Source organism: Neofelis nebulosa, chromosome 5 (genome assembly GCF_028018385.1).
Source record: "Neofelis nebulosa isolate mNeoNeb1 chromosome 5, mNeoNeb1.pri, whole genome shotgun sequence".
NCBI lineage: Eukaryota > Metazoa > Chordata > Mammalia > Carnivora > Felidae > Neofelis > Neofelis nebulosa.
The window spans coordinates 157,930,464-157,945,364 of NC_080786.1; the positions used below are offsets into that span (position 1 = coordinate 157,930,464).

The window sequence follows — 14,901 nt, forward strand, 5'->3', positions numbered from 1 at the left end:
TTGGGGGTGCCTGGGTTGCTCAGTTGGTTGAGCATCCGACTCCTGATTTTGGCTCAGGTCATGATCTCCTGGTTGAGATCAAGCCCTGCATTGGGCTCCACGCTGAGCCTGCTTGGGATTTTCTGTCTGTCTCTCTCTGCCCCTCAACTGTTTGTGGGAGTGTGCACACTTGCTCTCTCTCTGTCTCTCTTAAAATTAAAAAAAAAAAAAAAAAGATCTGGGGGGCGCCTGGGTGGCTTAGTCGGTTGGGCGTCCAACTTCGGCTCAGGTCATGATCTCACAGCTGGTGAGTTCGAGCCCCGCGTCGGGCTCTGTGCTGACAGCTCGGGGCCTGGAGCCTGCTTTGGATTCTGTGTCTCCCTCTCTCTCTGCCCCTAACCCACTTGCATTCTGTCTCTGTCTGTCTCAAAAATCAATAAACATTAAAAAAAAATTTTTTTTTTTTTAAATAAGATTTGGAATTAGTTTCATAGGTTCAGTTAAAAATGCTGTTGAAGTTTGAGTCTGTTGTCAGCTTTGTGGTGGCTTGATTGGGCCGGCCGAGCTCTGCCCTATGGGTTCTCACTGCTGCCCACCCTCCCTAGGTGCATGACGGGTTGGTGTGGGGGCTTCTGATGTTTTGCCAGAGAATATGAGGTTTCTGGTAGATAATCTCCTGCCAAATTAGAGAAGGTCCTTCTGTTCATGGCTCTATTATAACTTTTATGGTGAGCGGATAGTGAGTTCTTTTTTGTTTAATTTAAAAAAACTTTTTAATGTTTATTTTTGAGAAAAAGGGAGAGAGTGAGCGGGGGAGGGGCAGAGAGAGAGAGGGAGACACAGAATCGGAAGCAGGCTCCAGGCTCCGAGCGGCCGGCACAGATCCCGACGTGGGGCTTGAACCCACACACTGCGAGATCGTGACCTGAGCTGAAGTCGGACGCTTAACCGACTGAGCCGCCCAGGTGTCCCCAGGATAGTAAGTTCTTGCATCTCCCTTTTGGCATTTCTTATAGCGATGGTGGCCTTTCTGTTGAAGCAGACCGCTGCAGACCCCCCGGCAGACGTCCCTGCGTCGAATCATCCTTGTGCGCCTTGGACACGCTCCAGCTAGTTAACACGTGTTACTAATTTAAAGCACTTCCACTTGGATTTGCTAACGTCTGTGCAGCCGTGTGTAGGTGTCTTCCCCGGAGCCTTGGGCCTGTGCTTTGCTGCCCTCGGTCCCGGCGCCGGTCTGTCAGCACGCCCGCCCTGGCCTTTGCAGCCGTCCTAGGATGTTTGCCTCCCGGAGAAGCGGCGCCTGGTTTGATGGGACCTCAGCAAATTGTTTATCCTCTCCCTGGCAGGATGGGAAGCACCGACCTGTCCCCTTGTGGTCGTGACGGCCCGGAGCGTTGAGGGGCGGCCATCCTTGTCCCCCGGAGCCCAGCTCTTGGGGGCAGGGAGAGCAGCCTCACTCCCCAGGGGCCCCTGGGCTCTCTGGGACCCTGGTTGGGGGCAGCTTGCGTGTCTCCTACTTTGGAGCAGGCGGGGTGGGCTCTTCAGAGCTGGCCCCGGACAGCCGAGGGACTTCGGGGTGCGCGGCGCTGCCCTAGTGCCGTGGGCTCGGAGGGGGCCGGCTCCTGTGTCTGTGGATGGAGCCTCCCTTAGTGCTTGTCCCTGGTAGGCGGGTGCTTGCAGTTTCTAGAAACGACTTCTGTGCAGAGGCTTCCTGGGGCCCCACAGTATCAACTCCCCTACGTGGGGACGCACTTCCTCCCTCCCGGTCCCAGGAGGCGCTTGGAGAGCACAGGAGATGTGGCCCTGCCGTCGGTGACTCACTGTTTAAATCCTTGTCCGTTTGCCCACTTCTGACCGCACGTCCCTGCTCCTGCCCCCAAAAGGCACAGGCCGCCGTGCTAGTGTCCCTTTTCAGAAGGAGAAGACCTCCGTGCCTGCAGCTCAGTCTTGTCATTCTGCCATTAGGAAGTGTGCCTCTGTGACGGGGTGCCGGCCTGCCCCTGGGCTCCCAGGGTGCCGGCAGGAAGGAAGCTGCCCGTTCTTCATTCTCTGCTTCTCTCACTGACCTCACGTCTCCTCTTCCCCAGAGATCGAAGCCATAAAGCTGGCCGAGCAGAAGCGCAAGGCAGAGCGGAGACGGAGGGCCACGGTGGTGGTGGGGGACCTGCAGCCCCTGAGAGACGCCCTCCCTGAGCTGCTGGAGCTGGAGGCCGGTGGCCGGCGGCCGCGTTCTGCAGGGTGAGCGTCCGTGTGCGGCTGCCTCGGGAACTTGAGGCTGCGAGGCCGGGCCGGGGGTCAGAGCGGGAGAAGAAACGGCGGAGGGGAGGGGAGGGGTAGGCAGGCAAAGGCCCCAGAGGGGCCTGGCCCGGTTGTTGATGCGGAAACCCTTGCTTCCACGGACCCAGCCGCGAGGTCCGCAGGCGGTGGGGCCTCCCTTGGCCAGCACGTCGAGGAGGGGCGCCTGCCGGCCGTTTGGGCCTCAGAGCGGCTTCGCCGGGAGGGCTGCTGCATTGGGTGGGGGGGGGGGGGTCCTTCCTGTACCGCTGCTGGGCTCTGTTCCCCGTGTGCCCTCTGCTTCGCTCCCCAGAGACGCAGCCTGGCACCGTGCCCCTGCTTCTGGTACCCCGTCCGAGACGCACACATCCTGGTAGCGCTTCCTGCCGCCCTGCTGTGCGTGCTCTAGAGAAGCCAGTCCCTCTGCTGTCCCCTCCCCGCTCACAGGCTTGAGGGTGGGGGGTGTCAGGCCGTGTGCTCAGGGCCACTCGGCTGCAGAGCCGGAAGCTCCCGGGCCACCTCCTGGGATGGAAGCGTCTAGAGCATTCTGTCTGGCAAGGAGTCGGGTGGCCATCACAGCTGATGGCCCGAGATGCAAACCTCACCCTGGTTCTTGATAACAAACGTGGCCCCAGTCACGCGTCCTTCCCCCGCGTTGAGTTTTCTCATCTGAAATGTGTGCTCACCCCGGGTGCGGGGAGCTGCACCAACACCCGGCCGGCGGCCCAGCGGGGAGCACGTGTGACCTCGGCTGCTGTGGCTGACATTGTTTTCAGCCCTCTGGGTGTAGGAAGGTCCCCGGCTGGTCTGGGGGTCACGGTCCCTCCTCAGGTGTGTCTTGACACCAGGGAATTGTGTGTTTGTTTGAATAACTGTTATTTTGAAACGGTTTTAGATTTACTGAAGAGTGATGAGAGGATACCGAGACTTCCCCCGTCCCTCAACGCCCGGCTTCCCAGTTAATAGCTTCTTACGTGGTGCCTTGGGCACAATCAAAACACCAATATTGATATATGAGTGATACACTTAAAATAGCCATTGGATAAACCCCATAGTTTATTCGGGTTTCCTCAGTTTCCCCTGATGTCCTTCTTCCTTCCTGGGGCCCCCGTCCAGGACACCACGTGACCTTGATCCCATCCCTCTGCTTCTCCTCTGGGCTGTGACAGTTTCTCTGATGACCCTGACATGTCGAGGAGGACGAGTCAGGGATCTGGGGGGATGTCCCCCAGTGGGAGCGGCATGATGGCTTCTCGTGACTGGACTGGGGTCGCGGCTTGTTGGGGGGAAGCGCCCGTCTCTTCCCACCCGGCCCGGGCGGGTGCCATCAGCACGACCTGTCACCGCTGATGTTGGCCGTGGTCACCCGGCGGAGGTGTGTCTGCCGGCTGTCCCCATCCACGCGACTCCTTCCCTTCCCCGCACTGCCCCCCGTGGAAGGGAGTCGCCGTGCAGAGCCCGCGCCCGAGGAGTGGGGAGGTGGGCTCGGCCCCCCGGGGACGGAGCAGCCGCGTAGACGACGTGGGATCCTCCTTCGGAGAAGAAATTCAGTCTGCGCATCAGAGCGTGCCTGGATCGTTTGCTGACGTCAGTCTGGACGCGTGCGTGTGTGTTTTACACCGTGGGCTATAATCCAACACGCCCTCCCTCTTGCTGGGACCGATCCAGCTCTGGCCGCTGGGAGCCCCTTCAGGTGGCTCCCGTGTCCCCCCTGACACGCCCATCGAGGTGGCGTTGTGTTGTTCGGGCACTTCCTTCCTGTCTGGGTCTACACGTGCTCCAGGCTCACCTGGGGCATTTCCTCCCGGCCCTGGAGTCAGCCTTTCTGCCGGGGGCTGTGGTCCATCTTGCTGCTAGAACGAGGAAATCTGTCTGTGTGCACACCCCAGTGTGTTCCTGTGAAGTTACAGGGACAGTTTACAGGACTTCGTTTTTTGTTTCTTAAAGTAGCCTCCACATGCAATGTGGGGCTCAAACCCCCAACCCCAAGATCCAGAGTTGCACACTGCACTGACTGAGCCAGCCAGGCGCCCTAATAGCGTCCTCACTCCTGACACTGGCTCAAGTCTGGGGACCTCAGGACCGCTCTTGGGCTCAGTAATTCCCTGGCACTCAGAACTCCCTGAGGGCTGTTAGGTTCCTGCTCTTGGCCTGTCACGGCGAAAGGGTCCGGGCCAAGGTCAGCCAAGGGAGAGGCCCGTGGGACAGGGCTCAGGAGGGCTCTGCGTGCCTCTCCCGATGGGGGCGGGATGGGGGTGCTGTCTGGCGTGCACAGGTGATGGCGCTCATCCCCCCCCCCCCCCCCCCCCCCGCCGGCAGCCGCAAGCTTTGCCTTGGGTCCCTGTACTCCCTCCCGCCCGGTTGTGCCTGGCCGGGAGCCCCCAGCCCCATCTCGCCAAGAGCAGGCCCAGCCCGTCAGCATTCATCACAGGAAGCGTCCGGGCCTCTTCCTGGCCTTCCGTGGCCGGATTCCTCGGAGCCCGGGAGGAGGCCGTGCTGCTGGGGTTAGGTCCCCCCAGTGGGTGACTTCATAGGGTGTGGATGGCACAGATGGCTCCGTGACTGCTGTTGTCCCCACCCCCCGGGCAAGTCCCAGAGTCCGGGTCGGACAGGACGTGCTGTGGGGATGGCCTTGGCACCCTGGACACCCAGACCTGAACGCAGGGGTCCCCAGGCACCCGCCGGGACACCCTGACCGAGGCCCCGGGCCGCTCCAAGCTTGTTCCACATCCGTGATGTGGCCTCCTGGGGCGATGGCGGCAGGGAGCCCGGGGCTCAGGGCTTTTGGAGCGTGCCTGCCCCTGGCCGTGTCCCAGCCTCCATCCGCGTGGGCGCCACAGAGGGCTCCTGACACGAGCCGCCGGCACGCGGACGGTAGACAGTCCTGCTGCTCCTTGGGAAGGTTAGCTTCTCTAGAATTCAGTCTTCTGGACAAGAGAGTGTCAGGTGAAGGTCGTCTTTTCCGTTCTGATGAACCGGGTGGGGAGCCCCATGCAGCCGAGCCACCGGGCCAGCGGGCACAGGGGCGAGGCCGCCCATCCGCGGGACTCCGTGGGGTCCGGGTGGCCTTGGCCACGTCTTGAGGCCGCTGCTGCCACTACCCCGGGGCGGCCCCGGGCCGGCGGCTGCTGCTGGAGAGCTGGCTGGAGGCGGCAGCACGGCTCCGCTGGGCCCCCCCCTCCCCGGGCGGACTCGGGTTTGCCCGCTGGGCTGTGGGTTTACGCAGGAGTCTGCGTGTTCCCACCGGCATCGTTTGGTGTTTCTTCCACACACTTGGTTTCCGAGGCCCCTGGGGGCCGGGCGTGCCCTGTGGGCTCACCCGTGGCAGGGGAGTGGCAGGGGAGTGGCAGCGGTAAGGGCGGACACCAGTGCCGGGGGTCACCTGCCTTGGGACTGTGGGCCTGGCTACCCGGAGTTTGCCAGGAAAGCGTTTGCCTGTTTGACAGGGAAACTGAGGCTTCAGGGCTACAGTGGTTTTCCCAAGGTTTGTCCTGGGTCAGCCGTTGTCCAGAGCCACTGCCTGCAGTGCTGGTGAGGCTGGGGTCACCTGTGCGGGTACCTGAGCAGCGAGCAGGCTGTGTGCTCTGAGCCGCACAGCATTCCCACCGGGAGTCGGGGGTGGTCTCAGTCCAGCCACCATCTGCCCTGCTCGGTCTGCAGCCAGAACCAAGCTCGGACGCCACGAGTGAGCGTCTGCCCTTCTACGAGCTCTCTGCCTTGGTCATTTCAAAGCAGACCAAGGCCCGGACCTGTCTGGACAGAGGGGACAGGACTGAGGGGTTGGCTGGGTTTGTGCTGGGGTGTTGGCTCTGCTCACCCCGATGGCCTTGGGGATTCACCCTGTCTGCCTTTGTCCGCAGGACGGGAGCCTCCCCCCGCGAGCTGCTTACCGGGGTCCTAGCCGTGCCCTGAGGCTCGGTGACCATCTTGGCCTCCCACCTTGCTAGGGGGTCACCTGGCCCACGGGCACCGAGGGGATTCCCAGATGGGTCTCTGCTGACAGAGCTGGAGGGCTGTGGGAAGCATCAGTGGATTTTACTATTTTATAGACGGGGGGGTGGGGGGGGGCCAGTGGGGGGGGGGCCAAGGCCTGGGATGCCAGCCTGTTCTGCGAGGGGCCAGCTCCTGGGTGAACGCAGGGTCAGCAGCGAGAGCAGATCCGAGGTGGCCTGGGGCGGAGGGTGACTCGGGAAAGCCTGGCCGTAGACTCGGAGTCTGGGACGGGCCCTTAGGGATGTACATGGCCGTCTTGGCGGCCCTGCCTGAGAGCGGGCACTCGAGTCAGCGTGAGCGAGAGGAGAGGCGGGTGCAGGTGCTCTCTTGGACTCAGGAGACAGGTCTTTCATTCATATTTTATCAGAAAACATGAATAAAGAATGAGGCCTTCTGGTCTAGACGCTAAATTTAGGTGTTGGCTCCGGGCTCTGGTTTTCTCGCCCTTCTTGCCACCCGCCATGTAGACGTGTCTCTTGGTACCGGCTCCCCAGGGAGGTGGGCTGCGCTGGGTCCTGTGGGAAGCCCCACGGTGAGAAGGGGTCCAGGGCGCCCGCGCTGACCTGCTTCTCTGTGTCCCCAACAGGGTGAGGGTGAGCAGGAGGCCCCGGCCCGCCGAGTTGAGCCGCATGAGTGCCGCGCAGAGGCTCCAGCTCCTGTGAGTAGGGCCCACTCCCGAATGGGGCTCCGCCGCTTCCCACCCCTCTCCTCCCATCATGCCCCCCGTGCTGTCCGGCGTCCAGCCCGGGTCCGCTCAGGCACCGCGGACCGCTTGGCGTGCAGCAGCCTGTTTCCAGCTGGGCCGGGGAGCCCTTTCCGTGGGCAGCAAAGGGAGCGGAAGCTACCAGAACCAGCACTGCCAGCTCTTAGGGGGTCCTCGTTGGAGCCCAGAGCCCCCGGCCATCCCTCCCGGGCATCGGGAGCGGACACCTGGCTGGGGCAGTCGCCCAGAGGGGACGGGTCTCCCTGACGACAGCCAGGAAGGCACCTTGAGGTTTGGCCTTGCCTGTCCTGCCCCCACCTGCCCTAGGCCGGGCGGCTCCTGCTGTGGCACATTCCCCCCCATGCCCAGACTGCTTCTGGAACTGCCATCCTGAGGTTTCAGACCGGGTCCCCTTAGTTTCCGTGCAGAGGTGACGTCCCCCAGGGGTGCCCACCAGACTCGAGCTGGCCCTGGCGCATCTGAGAGGGGCTGGCTGGGCTCAGAGACCGGCGGGGGGGGAGAGCGGCAGCCACCACCTGGACTCGGGGGCCCCGGACCCCCACCCCCGGAGGAAGCCGTCCCGTCTCCCATCGCAGCTCTGTCGCCACGGCGCCCTCTGCGAGAAGGGCCGGTCTCGGGCTGGCTGGTGCGGAGCTCCCGCCCCTCCGTGACTGCCTATTCGGCAGAGCTGCGGGGAGGGGGAGGGCGCCTCTTATGTAAGGCCGCCTGTGCAGGCCGCGGGCAGGCTCTACCTCCCCACGTTTGTCGGCTTCCTCCTGCTTTGAGTAGCAGCTCCCCACGAAGGCTGGGATGGGGGCCCAGAGCCCACTCCCTGGAGGAGGGGCCGGTGTCCCGGACGCACGGGCACGTACAGTCCCTCCTAGCGCCGCCCCCCCCCCCCCCCCCCCCCGCCACCTCCCCGTGGTGACCCTTAGGCCCCAGGTGCTCTGTCCCGGGGTAACCCCTGGCCTGGCCCACCCGCTCCAGTGTCCTGGGTGTGGGGTGGCTGAGGGGAGGCGGTGCCGACGCCTGTCCCTAACACCCCACACCGAGGCGTGTGGGGGTTTGCCGACCTGCTCTGATCTCCATTCTTTCAGTGAGGAAGAAAGGGCCCGGTTTCAGGAGCTGCTGGCCAGTCCATCCTACGGGGCCAGCCCCCTGCTGGCCATCGGGCAGCAGCTGGCCCGGCAGATGCAGCTGCACGGCGGCGGCCAGCCCTGACCCAGTCCGGAGGCGTGCCGTGAGCCCCGAGGACCCGCCCCTGCTGTCTTCGCCTTGAACCCAGCGGCAGTGCCCACCGTGAGGATGAGCCGTGGCGTGACGTCGGGCAGTGGGCCTGCGGGTTTGCTTCCAGGCTGCTCTTGGGCTTTTCTGGGCTGGCCGACCGGGATGGCATGACCTACTGCCCGGCAGGCGTCAGGATCCTGGGACGCGGCCACGTTGTTCCGTGCTTCGGGGGCGCTTGCCGCCCTCCCGGTTCCTGGGGGCTCGGATGGAGCATCTCCTGTCCGCTTCTCCCGTTTTGTCTCCGTGCCGCTCCCCCGGCCCTCTCCCCGCTGTGGCCCCGAGCCCAGGTTGCTCCCCTCCACCTGCTCTTGTGGTTGAGGGGAGCAAGGGCCGCTGCTGTCCGTCAGCCTGGACGCTGGGAGGAGGCCTGGTCCCACCCTGTGGCGGCTGACCCGGGAGCAGGATGGGTATTTATTGTGAGAAGCCCGGGGTTTGGAGGCCGGACTGTGGGAAATCAGACTTAAACCCTTGATTCGAGGATGTGGAGGGGGCTGCTTTTCCGGCCAGGGGCCCCGAGCTCGTGGATGTGCGGCTCAGAGGCCTGGGCCCCCGCGGCGGCAGCTCCGGGCCCAGGATGGGCCTGGGTACCAGCGCCCCTCACAGGCGGGCAATAGCCTGGGCGTGCCGCCTCTGCGTCCGGGCGCCAGGCACTCTGGGTCCTGTGGCTGATCTGTCCCTGACCTCTAGTGGCGTGGCCACCGTGCTCACGACTCACAGACGACACCTCAGCAGTGTCCGCCGAGCCTGTCCAGGAACGGATGGCTGAATGGAACCGGATCCTGGACCCCTTCTCCGCACAAGAGCACACGGTGTGGACACATCACAGGGACGGGACACAGAAGGGACAGATAAGACCACAGAGGCTGCAGGTGGCAGCCCAGTCCCCTCAGCCAGAGGTCAGCGTGGCCATGTCGCCAGGCCCTAAGGGACGGTACGGTCTTGTTCTCAGCACAGAAACCAGTTCTCCACACGTGAGACAAGCTGTTTACAAAGTGGTATTTGTGACAAACTCGTTTCTGCAATAAAATAACTGCTGGGAAAAACGGAGTAGGGCACTGGCCGCCCGGGAGACGGTGCAGATGCCTGGGCGTTTCCCCATCACGCCTTTCTGTGTTGTCTGCGTCTGGTGACAGTGGCCGCAAGGCTCTTATTGTGTTGTCTGAGGAGAAAATCTCCTTCCTGGTCCCGCAGCAAGTCCCGTCTGACCACGGCTGGGCCTGCTCACCCCCTCGTGCCCTTATCAGGCCCTCCCCCTCGGCCGCTCTGAGAGCACGAGCTGTGGGTAAGGGAGAGGCCGGAGGGAGGCTGGGAGGGCTGCCCCTTCCGCTGACCTCAGGACTCACCCCAAGGAAATGGGCTGAGAAACCTCAAACGTGTGGGGACATGTCCCCCTCCAGAGCAGAGTACCGGACCCCAATGACGGCTGCTGCTCAGATGATCTGGGGCTCGTGGGGTTGGAAACGGGAGCTCCAGTCCCGTGTGTGCCCCCCAGATGTGGCCCCCCGGGTGTGGCCTGACGTCCCTGACCTGAGCGGGACGGGAAGCTTCTAGCCACCACTCTGCCGTGTGTGCAATGGGCGTGAGTTACTGGGTGGCGACTTTAGGTGGAGACACGGAATAGACCAGTACTGGTTGTGCATCTTAAACCCTGTGCGCTTCGGGCGCGTGGGCCGACGGCTCTGGGACCTGCCTTCAGGGCCCTCGCGGAGCGCTGGCTGGGGACTGCGTCCCCAACTAGGCGCACCGTGGGCCCCACAGAGCTGGCCGGTGTCCCTACCCCCCGTGCCTATTGTCCAGGTGCACAGCACCAGAACCAGTGGGGGAGGGGACAGAGAACATGCCGCCGAAGCACAGTGCCAGGCTGGAGCAGTGAGCCTGTTGCAGGCCAGGTCCCTCCGAGTCCAAGGGCTCCTCTCCAAGCCCCTGACTGTCCCTTTTCCCTGATGGGCCCTGCCTGCCCTGTCCCCAGGCTCACCTCTGAAGCTTTCCTGGTGAGGAGGCCAAGGGACCATTACCTCCCCTGGCCCCCAGCCAGAAATCTTCAAGACCCCCTTTTGCACTCCCGTGACCCACCTGGATCTGCCTTCCCCGTTAAACACCCCCCTCCTTCTCTTCCCTTCTTGTTGCTACGGATGCTGTCCCATTCTTTTGGTGGGCATGTGTATCAGTTACCAACTGCTCTGATCGCCAAATAACGAACATTCCCCAAACACATACAGCCGTGTGTTTTCCCCACGAGTCTGGGCCAGGCTGGACTCTTGCCTGAGGCACCCGCTGAATTTGTTTCCTAGGTAACAGATTACCAGACACGTGACTTCAAGCTCCAGAAGCGTATTCTCTCCTGGGAGGCTGGCAGTCGGGTCGGTGCTGGCAGGGCCATGCTGCTCCAGAGACCTCCACGTGGGGGGACTTCTTTGCCTTTTCCAGTATCTGCGGTTTGCCAGTGACTCCGGCGTCTTTAGGCTGGTTGGCCGCCCAGGGACTCTCCTTGTCTCTGCCTTCACATGCACCCGTGGGTCGGGGCCCACCCTCCTCCAGTATGATCTCAGCTTAATTAACTCATTGCACAGATTCCATTTCCAAATACAGTTACGTTCTGAGGTTCCAGGAAGACGTGAATCTGTGGAGGTGCACTCGGCCAGGAGGCTGGTCTGGGCACCAGGGTTCTCAGAACCCCCAGCTGAATAGAGGGTGCACGTCCAGAGTCCAACACCGCTCGTGAGGTGGGGCGGGGGAGCGCTGGGCGTGGGGAGACTGGGGCGGGGTGTTGACACAGGAGAGGGGACAGCAGAGCTCTGAGCAGGAGCTGTGTGCGGGCTGGGCTTCCTTATGTGGTGGAGAGGGTCCCCCTCCACGCCACGCCACCCCACGCCACCCTGCGTTCTCCCTTCCTGCACGTGCCCTGCCCCGTGTTTCCCCCTCGTGTCCTCTGTGCTTTCTTTCCCGGGGATCGAAACTCCAGGGCAGCGTTTGCTCTGACCGCTTGGGTCGGCACCCGGGGCTGCGCAGCCTGGTGGCAGCACATCGGATGAATGAATGTCTGAGTGGATGCGTGAGGGGCAGGACATGGTGGGCCTGTGTGGGCCCAGGTGACTTAAGCCCAGGGTCTACACGTGGTGTCCAGCTGGAGGGGGGGGTTCCTCGGGACCCCGACTCACAAGTGCCCACAGCACATCCCCTCCGTGTCCCTCACTGTGCCTTCTCTGCAACCCTGCTTGCCTGCTCCGGGGCGGGGGGCAGTGAGGAGGAAGGGGTCGGTGTGAATGCGTGGCCCCCAGGGTCCGTGAGACCGCCGCAAGCAGGCAGGCCGCCAGGGCCGGCTCCTATTCGGGTCATTCTCGGGTACGTGGATCGCTGGGCTGCAGATTGCCGGGCCCTGTCTACAGGGAGCGTGTCAGGATGGGCCCGGGTCTGGTCCTGGGCAGACGGTGACGCGTGAGCCGGACGCCGGCCCCGAAGCCTCTCGGCCAGCTTGCGTGCAGTCAGTCGCGGGCCTCGGTGGTGCTTCGGGGCCTTTGTCTTGGGCACGGAAGGGCGTCGGTGCTGGCAGCCTCTGCCGGCGTGGTGAGTCAGGCGCCGGCAGCCGTGCCTGTCAGGGTCCTGTGTTGCCTGGAAGTCAGGTGTTCAGCAGACTGCTTTTGGAACGTTCTTGGCGCAGCCATAGCACCCGTGACGGCCGCCTGGGCTGATGTCACTGTGCTGCGATGTGGGGGCTCGGCCCCTGCTTGGCCCCAGTGGGTTGGTGGCCGCCACCCCGTGACCCGGGCTTTCCAGGGTGCTGCCGTTGCCGCGTGTCTCCAGGCTATCGGGAGAGCTGGCTGGCTTGTGGAGATAGCGAGACGCCAGCCTTCCGGCCCTTTCTCTGATGTCGCGTTCCCCGGGGCAGCGAGTCTCCTGCTTCTGGACCCCAGGCCCTCGGCCTACGTGAACAGCATCCTTGTTTTGAAGTCAGACGGACTCCGTCAACTGCACTTTCTTCTAAAGGCACTAAAATAACGTAGGGTAAAGTGATAATTAGACACGCGTTCCTGATGTTGGCTTGTGTTTCTCAAGGCTCTGCCGGGATCGGGGAAATGTCATTTGCCAGGTCCTTGGGAGAAAATCAGAGATTACTGGTGTCTTTGAATTCAGATGTGTCTTCTGGTTGCTCCCGGGCCAGGAGTCTGCAGGGCCTCTTGCCAGGCCTTGTCCCTTCTTGTTCCTCTGGTCACAGGCAAGCTGAGCCCTGACTCGGGACCTCCTCTGCAGAGGGGGAAACTGAGGCCCAGAGAGGGCAGTGACCCCGTGGCTGGAGCTGGAGCTGGGGTATCTGTCCGCTGCTTGTCCTGCTGAGGCAGATGTCCTCAGAATGCAGAGCTCCTGCCACCCCGGGACCCCACCCCTGCCTCTGACCTCTGCCCTCAGTTCAGGTTCAGTTCCCAAGCACAGGGCTCGGGTGCCCTGGGAGGGACAGCACCCTGCTCCCTGCTCTGCTGTCTGGGTTTCTTACACGGCGGTAATTATTCCCACCTCTGGTCCCACCTCCGGTCTCCTAATTACATAACGGTGTCTGATTAGAGAATCTGCCCTGGTCAGCTCTTGGGCTCTGGGCTCCTGTGTGAACAGCCTTCCCACTGCCTTCTGCAGACGCCTCCCCGGCCCTGGCCTGCTGAACCAGGTGCCACCCAGCATACCGATGAGCCCCGTGTCCTCTGGCCTGCCGCCTGGCGGGGTTCACCCCCAGCTCTCATTCACCTCGCCAGCCCTTCTGCCCGAATCTCTGGGCAGTTCCACACACTGGCACACAGGAGGCTCAGTCTGCTGGGGGCAGGCACGGTCCGCTGTAAGCTCCGTGGGGTCCCTGGGGCCACCGGAGGTCGGCCAGGGGAGGGGCTGGCCGCCTTCCAAGCAGTGGGAACACTCGGGGAGGGGACGGTGGCAAGTGTGAGTGAAAGAGGGGATGTGAGTTCAGCTGGCGGGAGCGGACACCCTCCTGACACTCTCTGTCAGGATATAGGTGCCGGGCCCACTAGCTTGGTGGCCCCTCTTTGCTCGAGGGTGACAGGAGGGGGGAGTCTTCTTCCTGTGTGAGTGCCTTGGGGAGAGGCGTGTAGGGAAGGGGAGGGGTGTGCAGGGGAGAGGATATCTGGGGAGAAGGGGAGGGGTGTGCAGGGGAGGGATGTGTTTGGGAGGGGTTGGTTTTGAAGTTCTAGAATTTGCTACAGTCTGCCCTCTGTCCCCAAAGATCCAGGTCCCCCTGTGCCCCTAGACCCACGAGGCCACCGCAGGGCAGCACCAGCCAGAGGCTGAGCCCTCCTAAGTGCCGTGACCCGGGCTGGGCACTGAGCGGAGCTCCTGTGCGCTGGGGACACTTGCCTCACCTGTCCCAAGGCCTGGGCTGCGGTGGTGGGACGGGCCTGGGACACTTGAGGACTTCTATTGAAAGGGGGGAGTGGAGGCTGGGACCAGTCAGACCTCGTCCCTGGATGGTTGTAAGTGCCCGGAGGAGTGGTTGGCCAGCTGTCCAGTCCTCTCAAGCCCCTCTCTCCACACCCCTGTCCCTTCCCGGAGCTGGCTGGAACCTGGAGGTGGCTGTCCTTCCTGACAGCACAGGCCTGGGTGGGGGCTTCTCTTGGGACACAGGGCTGGGCTAGGGCCGCACATATTGGGCAGGCCTAACCCTGGGAGCACGTGGGATCCCCTTTTCTGGAAGAGAGTAGGGCTGCCTGGGGAGGACCCCAGCAGGGGGCTGCTTAGGGGACCGCTCAGCTACAAGGCTCCCGCTTTAGATGTCAGGGCACTGCTGTCTAACTGCGTGTGGGCCAGAAGCTGTCGGAGGACCCTGCGGTCCTAGCCCCGCTCGGACAAGGGTCCTGACTGGTGCGTGACGTTGGCTGGGGCTGAGGGGCAGTCACGGTGCTGACCTGACGGCCCTGACCCTGCTGCAGGGCCATGTGCCCCAAACTCCTCAGTGTCCCCCTGGGGTGGGGGGAGGCGAGTTCAGATTTGGACCCCAGGCGGGACTGGGACACCTCTTTCCACCCAGGAGATGCTGCTGCTACTGACCAGGGTCACGTCCTGTGGGTGACCCGGGCAGGGGCATCGGCCTGCAAAACCTGGGGAGGTCCTCACCCTAGCCCCACTCGGGGGCCTGGCCGTCGTCTGGAAAAACGTAGCTGCTGTGGGGCGTGTGTGGGACTGTGTGCACACGTGTGTACATACATGTCTGTGTGTGCACACGTGTGAGGACTGGTGCCTCTGTTCACGCGTGCTCACATGTATATGTGTGTGCGGATTACATGCTTTTAGGTGCAAACTCAGAGCTCGTCTGTATGCGTTCGCTGTGATGTGCATAACTTCCTGGGCGCGAGAGCCGTAGCATTCCTAGTTCTGGAACACTTTTATCAAGAAGAGGTGAATTTCACTGAATTCCTTCTTGGCTTCTGTTGAGAAAGTCATGTGTTTTGTTATTTTGTTGTTATTTTTCCTGCGGCTGGTGGGGGGGGGGTGGCGAGCAGAGTGATTAATTTTCCTCATGCTGCCGGCTTTGCATTCCTGGGGTCACGTGCTTGGCTCGGGCTGTGTTTTGGTTGCTGGGGTTTTACTGAGCAGCCGGGGAGCGAGAGGGGCGGCGCGACCTCTGAACCGTGAGGTTTCCCCGCGCGTCTCGAGGAAGGTTTCCA

At 62.9% G+C, this 14,901-nt stretch overlaps 1 protein-coding gene across 4 annotated transcripts in view; it reads left to right on the forward strand.

Annotated features, from left to right (window-relative positions):
- SLX9 (SLX9 ribosome biogenesis factor) overlaps positions 1-9,340 on the forward strand; it is a 36,026-nt gene extending 26,686 nt beyond the window's left edge. For all 4 annotated transcript variants that reach the window (XM_058732228.1, XM_058732229.1, XM_058732230.1 and 1 more), the window contains exons 4-6: positions 2,070-2,220; positions 6,836-6,907; positions 8,050-9,340. In XM_058732228.1, the coding sequence (XP_058588211.1) occupies positions 2,070-2,220; positions 6,836-6,907; positions 8,050-8,173 (347 nt within the window). In that variant the 3' untranslated portion in view covers positions 8,174-9,340. The remainder of the gene's footprint in view (positions 1-2,069; positions 2,221-6,835; positions 6,908-8,049) is intronic.
- Positions 9,341-14,901: the final 5,561 nt, after the last annotated feature.